Source organism: Musca domestica, unplaced genomic scaffold, assembly GCF_030504385.1.
Source record: "Musca domestica strain aabys unplaced genomic scaffold, Musca_domestica.polishedcontigs.V.1.1 36, whole genome shotgun sequence".
Taxonomy (NCBI): domain Eukaryota; kingdom Metazoa; phylum Arthropoda; class Insecta; order Diptera; family Muscidae; genus Musca; species Musca domestica.
In genome coordinates, this window is record NW_026712318.1 from 6,094,436 (window position 1) to 6,101,919 (window position 7,484).

The 7,484-nt window shown below is 33.2% G+C and overlaps 1 protein-coding gene across 1 annotated transcript; it reads right to left on the bottom strand.

Moving 5' to 3' along the window:
• Nucleotides 1-4,288: 4,288 nt before the first annotated feature.
• On the bottom strand, nt 4,289-7,072 carry LOC131803974 (uncharacterized). The gene is made up of 5 exons (XM_059125992.1): nt 6,400-7,072; nt 6,206-6,327; nt 6,008-6,148; nt 5,736-5,948; nt 4,289-5,664 (listed from the first exon to the last, which is right to left on the bottom strand). The coding sequence occupies exons 1-5, from the start codon at nt 6,701-6,703 to the stop codon at nt 5,374-5,376; spliced, it is 1,071 nt and encodes a 356-aa protein (XP_058981975.1). The 5' UTR covers nt 6,704-7,072; the 3' UTR covers nt 4,289-5,373.
• Nucleotides 7,073-7,484: the final 412 nt, after the last annotated feature.

Here is a 7,484-nt window from a genome sequence, read left to right on the forward strand (position 1 = left end):
AATGCGAAATAAGTTTCCGATTCCTTTCAAGCTCGGTACATCCTAATGCTTCTATCAACACATGATCTGGTGTGACTATGAACTATATGGACTAACTCATTCTGGTACCTCCCCTACAAAGGTGTCAAAATTTTGAATAAAATGCGAAATAAGTCTTCGAATCCTAATATATCGGTTGAATCCTTCTAGAACCTCCCCTACAAAGGCTCAAAATTTGGAATATTTGAAACTCTCTTAAAATCCGAACCAATCAGCCGATTCCTTTCAAACTCGGCACATCATAATACTCTTATCAACACATGATCTGGTGTGAAGATGTGATATATCGGATCACTGAAAATTTTTAATATCTATGAAGATCATAAAACGCGAAATGAACATCCGATTCCATTCAGACTTGGTATATCGCAACATTTCCATCAACACAAGACCTATTATATAGATGGTAGAGATCGGATTATCCTTTCTCTTTTTGTGCAAAAAATATTATTTAAAAATTTCGACCTTTTGTGGGGGATGTACCAGAAGGAGCAGACCGATTAACACAAGACCTTGGGTTGACAAAAATATTGGGATGTGTGAAATTTGAATACAAACGGACTCAGACATCACATCTAATAAGAGTTGTAATTATTCAAAGGTTTGACCGTTTGTGGGGTGTACTTGATGGATTGGACCGATATTGTCCAGTTTCTCACCCGACCTCGTATTGATGCAAATATTAGGATATGCAAAGTTGGAGCAAAATCGAGTTATCCTTTCTCTTTCTGTGCAGTAAATTATGTTCTTTGACATTTTGTAGGGCAGGTACAAAGAGGGAATGGATCGATATTACCTATCTCCGAACTCAATCTAAGTTTGACAATAATATTACGATGTACCAAGTTTGGATAAAATCGGATACTTCCTTCGAGAGTAATCGTGCACACTAGCCAGCCAGACGGACGGACGGACGGACATCGCTAGATCGACTCCAAATGTCCTGAAACGGATTTGGTCCAAAGAGACCTAGGGTCTAAAACCGTTATTTCGATGAGGCACGTTTTGGTCGTATCAAATGATATATACCCTCTGTAGCCATATGGCTGAGGGTATAAAAAGAAGCTAAGTTCGGCAGGGCTGAACTTTTTTAATACCCTCAACCAATTGGAAGGAACTTGAAAAATGTCAACAAATCCCGAAAAATTCCATTTAAATGATGAACTTTATAGCGGGCTATACGAAGATGCGGACCTGCATAAGTATTTTTTTTTTGTCGTAGGCTGTAGTAACCATTAATATGTTGAAATACAAAATTTGAATAATTCTGGCGAATAATGTCGCTAAAATCATCAAAATACCGAATATCTGGAGGACCGTTATATGCGTGCTTTATGAAGATTGTAGGCATAGGCTGTAGTACCCTTTACAATCTACTAATACGAAATTTTAAACAATTCGGGCGAATGATCTCGTAAAAATCATCAAAATACCGAATATCTAAAGCTACTGCTATATGGGGGCTATACGAAAACGTGGACCGACATGGCCCATTTACGAACTTAACTGCCAACTGGCAAATACACATGTGTGCAAAATGTTAGCCTTCTACCTCAATTCGTTCGAAAGATAGCGTGATTATAACAGACAGACGGACAGACAGACCGACGGACATCGCTAAATCGTCATCGAATTTTACGCTGATCCGGAATATTTATACACCCAGAGAAAAAATGACAACATCCGTGTATGAAATGACCACATCCGTGTATGATAGTGTATCAACCACGTTTGGTGTCAAAATGAGCACGCTGTTGTCATTTTGACACCGAGATTTTGGCAACGATTTCAACAACAGATGTGCATGAAATGAGCACATACGTGGTCATTTCGAGCACGCCCCGTTGTCAGATTGTCAACGCTTCGTTGTCAGATCGTCAACGCTTCGTTGTCAGATTGTCAACGCTCCGTTGTCGGATTGTCAACGCCCGTTGTCAGATTGAAATCAATGGTGGTCATTTTTTGATATCCGTTCCTTTTCCATTTTATACCCTTAGTAGAAGAAACGACATTTTTTGAAAAGTATTTTATTGAACGAAACCAATTACATAAATTCAATATAAATACATATTTGATTTAACAAAACAATTCGAATTACATATATTCAATGTATAGAAACAAATTAAATTAACTTAAATCTGAAATAAACTTTTCCATTATTCATAGGATATAAGTGAAATGGGTAAGTAATAAAATCTAAAATTGGTATTAAAAAAATTGTATCCTCATTCAGAGAACCAACTTCATACGATTGTAAATGGTAATCAAAGTTTTTAACTTTTACTTGGTTACATAAAATGTAAACATTTTCATTTTCAATTATTAAATGTTTAATTTTGAAAAGTTCAATTGCGGCATTATTTGTTGCTAAATAATAGTTTTTTTTATACCTAGTTCCCTTAAAAAAAATGTCATCAGACACTTTGCAATTTTGGTAATTTAAAACTGGCTTACTTTTTTTGTAACAATATTCCTCTTTTGCCAAATCTTCGATGGTATGCGTATTAATGATAACATTTGGTTCTAAGTTATCTTCGTGTTTTAATAAAAAATTGGAAAATTTCAATCCAGACTTAATAGATAATGAACGACAGGGATTTACTCTTGATGTAGTATTTCCTAAATAGGCTTTTGCTTCCTTGTGTTTAGCTTCGAATCTCATGCTCCAGAGATATTTAAGGGGACCACATTTTCGGATAGCTGTGGGATAGTGGACAAGAAAGTGGTGTTTCGGTTTTAACGAACCGTATAATGTTATATAAAGTGAATGGTGATCTCTAATTAATTCTTCCAATTTTATTAAATCGTCTTCTATATAACTTGGTCTTAAAAGTAAATCGATTATTTGTAATAATATTATAAAAACTTTCCAGTGATCGTTGGAGAAAGGAATTAAATCGCCTACCATTAAAGGTAAAAAATTAGTAAAACACATAGTTTCACTAGCTGTCATTTTTAAGTTATAGTTTTTCAATCTACATAAATCTAGTGGTCCAGATTTATTTCCCACTTCAATTTCTCCAAATTGGAATAAAGATTTTCTGCTGTTAATACAATCTAACGTAACAATATTTTCTTGAATCAGCCCGAGAATTACATTAGACATATCGTAGACACATATGCCCTCGAAAATGTCATGCATAATATCAAAACAAAAATTTTCAGTGACGTTAAAATTTGGTAAAGATTCGAAGATACACTTGTTTTTAATACCTGTTTCTTGAAAATTATTTTCCAATACATTTGAGTTGTAATTCTCTTGGTTTCTTAAACTATCTAAATGCTGAATTGCGTCGAATTGCATTTGGGACTTTTTTCTTCTACATACCCGGCAAAATCTTTTAGAGTTAAATGATTGCACGTAGCCTAAAATACTATTAACTGCTAAATTATCTCCAATAATTACACCTAAAATAAAATGCACCTTCTGAACACTTTGTTGAACACAAATTTCAACCCCTTCTTCTAGAATTTTTAACTCTTCTACAAGATTGTGAAATGAAACTTCATTTCCACGTTCTTTTAAATCCTTTGATGGTATAAACGCAGCAGTTAATATATAATCAAGTTTTGACAACAAGTGCTGTGGCATTGAAGGAAAGCTAATATAACAACCACATATGGAAAATGTATGGGTTCCAAGAGGATTATTAATTTGAAAATCATCCATGTAAAGGACATAGGGAATAACTAAATTGTACTGATATTTTAATAATTTAGTTTTATATAACTCACCGTTTGAAAAATTTTGTAAAACAGGTGAATTTAGGAATTTTTTGGAGTTTTCTAATGTCAAATCTAAGAGATTTGGAATTTTAAAAAGGGCACTTATCATGAATTTCAGTGGCATTATATAAATATTGGATAACTTTGGACCTAAACTGGGATTTCCGCTGATAACAATTTCCGAGACTTGATTGCTAATTACATAAACCTTTGGATCATCATAAAAGTTTAGTTCTTTTAAAATTTTTAAAAGTCTATATTCCGTTCTAGTTTCTTCGAAAGGATTTTTACAAAAGTTTAGTAAGTACCTTAAGTCTTCATAATTTGGATGATCAGTTATATATTTTTCAATTGTACATGAAATGGATGAAAGCAGAATTGAAACAGAATGTTGTATTTCTATAACATGATTTCTAGGCATATAGCTTTGACCATGTAATTGTAAAGACAGATATAAGGTTTTCTTTTTCAAAACATTTAAATCCTTTTCTATTGTATTGTTGTTAATAACAGTTTCACTGTTTGTATAATCATTTTCTTTTGATGATGACATTTCAACTGGCACATTAATGGCTTTAACCATTGGTGGAGCTTTTGTGTGATTCTTGTGAAGTTTTTCTAAATGAATTCTGAATGACGTAAATTTTGTAAATGTTTGCTTACAGTTGTCCTGAACGCATTGTACTTTTAAAAATTTAGTGGACATTAAATGGTCTGTTTTCAAATGAGCTATTAAAAGATTTGCCTTATCAAAATGCTTACGGCAACGAAAGCAAATATACATTTTGAATTGTACTTTAATTATTGTTGCAGAAATTAATAAGTGAAGTCAAATTAACTGATTTTATATCATATACAGTATTAATTTCATAAAAATATTTTTGGATAAAAATCCATGGAATTTGGCAGGCATTTGGATATTTTAAAGAAAGTGCATGAAAAATTTTAAAACATGTATCTAAACATTCGAGGAACGATTGAAATTTTAACAAATTGTGGTTAAAAAAAACATAAAAACCTTTTATATTGAAATCGGACAAACCCTCCACAATTATAAATGGCTGTATAGTTAATCCAGCATTGTAATACTTTTCAGTGACTGTATCAATTTGCCTTTTATAATCGTTAATTGTCGGTAGTCGCAGTACGAAACTTTCCTGCGAATCAGCTATTGTTACTTTTTTTCGTAATTTACCGTTTCCACATTTAAACCTAGCAGGTGATGGTAAAACTGAATTCAACAGTATTGCGTATATATAATCTTGAGCATCTGCAACCGAAATATAAAATAAATATTACTTTTAATGTTTATGATAAATCAGGAATTAAAATTTACCTATGCTGCTTGCCGTCAAAACATTTGCGAAGAGTTGTTTGCAATGTTCGTTATGAATATTTTTCCCATAATAATTGTAAATTTTTTTCTTAAATTGGTCCCATTTAGAAAGTAGAAGATTGCCTTTCTGTGGATACATAATATCGAAATCAATGTTGACCTAAAACGAAACATTAGTATCCATATACAAATAAATAGCTCATGGCTACTTACCAATTCTGAAGCTCTTGCATCGGACAACTTCGTCCATTCAAGGAGAAATGTATGGCTACTTAAATTTTTATATCTCTTTGCCGTATGTTAAAAGATCTTTTCCATTTTTCGCAGATCGATCCCCAATCATTACATTCTCTTAGTAAGGAAGCTTTCAATGAATTTTCAACTGATTCATCAATTTCGGGAACATCTTTGTTACAAAAATTAGGAGATGTGTGAGTTGCTGCTTTGCTTGTGCTAGGCTCGGAAATCAAAAGCTTTATTCTTTTGGACTTCTTGTTTCTATACTTGGCATAAAGTTTTCCGCTTGCGTTGTTCTTTCCTTTTCTTGAAATGTAATAATAATCCTAAAAATAAAGACATATTATAAGTTAAGAAACTACATAATCAGATACGTTGTTTATATTGTTAATCTTACCCTCATTTCGTTTTCAAGAGGAAAAACGGAACAAATTTCATCCAATATGCGCATATAGTCTTGAGTGTAAAGAGTAACATTGTTGGTTAAAATATCTTCAATAATTATATTAATTATATCATCTCTTTGCTCGTCACTTAATTTCTTATTAACGCTACTACATTCAAGCGCTAGTTTCCCCTTCGAGGTATGTGTTAACAATTCCGTTAGATCCTATATTAAATAAAAAAACTACATTAACTATGCTTACACAAATATTACTCTTACCTTACCTCTGACAAAATTCCTTTGGCTTTTGAGCAGTTCGAACCTGTAGTGTCGGGAGTACCAGGAGTACTTGCAGGTGTCTCGTTGCGTTTCCACCATTCACCTATTTTAGATGGAACTGACATAGTTTCGTCATCAATCCCGAGCTATTGTTATGACAATATTAATACTGAGTTCAACTCTGTAAAACAAATAATACGTACCTTTCGTTTTTTCCAAGCAAAGAGCTTTTCTCTGAATTCAACACGCAGTCCCAATGGTGGCACTGCTTCCTTTAAATCTTCTTTTTTCAAGTACTGCAAGCTGCGAAATGTTACATGTGATGCTAAAAGAACAAAAAAGAAAATTCTTTGTTAATTACACTGATTAACTGAAAAATTCATTTTTATTTACTTACCTTTTAATTGTTCAAAAAGCGACTCCATATTTATTCCTTTTAAGAACTCCCTTAACATATAATCGTCCTCATTGTTTTCCGCATCTTGACTGCTGCAATGGTTTGTATCGCGAACCACAACAATATTGCCATCGATTTCTAACAACTCACCAATGATATTTTGAGGATCTTGCGAATTATTATTCATTTTCAATAAATTTTTTGCACAATGCGTCCTTTCTCTTTCAATAACACGGAAAAAATGGTAAATATGCAGCCGATTGCACACGAGTAAAAAAAATGACAACGGTGGTGCATGATTCATACACGGTAGTTGCTAAAATGGCAACGATCGTGTACGATTCATGCACGTCGGTGTACAAAGTAACAACGGTGGTGCATCATTATGCAGGTGGTGGTGCATAATTCATACACGACCGGTGTCATATTGACAACGACCGTGTGTGAATCATGCACCACCGTTGTCATTTTTTACTCGTGTGTAATCGGCTGCAATTACCAATATTACAAATGGACAAATTAAGCACGGCTGTTGTTGGTACCGAAAGTTGACCACGTCTCGGTGTCAATTTGAGCACGTTCGTGCACAATTCACCAACAGCCGTTGTTGAAAAATATAACAACGGGTCGTTGCGAAAATGACAACATACGTGCTTGATTTCGCAACGGGATTTTTCCCTCAGTGTACTTGTAGGGTCTATCATGAATATTTCGAGGAGTTACAATCGAAATGTCAAAGTTAATATATCCTCCATAGAAACAAGCATCCGATACTCTTAGAATTTCACAAATCTAAATATTTTTAGGTATATCTAAATATTTCTCTCAACTAGATATTTTATGTGAATATTGTATCTATCAGTCCACTATTTCTCATACCTCTCTCAAAAAAGGTTAAAATTTTGGATTTAAGTTTATTGGCATAAAATGTGGAATACTTTGGTGCACCTCACGCAGACTTTATTGTTTTCTGCGACGATATTGTTTTTTTAAGAAAAAAAATACGTAACTTAATAAAAACCCCCCTAAGTTTGTACATTGCTGCCTTACTATAATTCCCATAAAAAAAAAACAAAATATTTTAC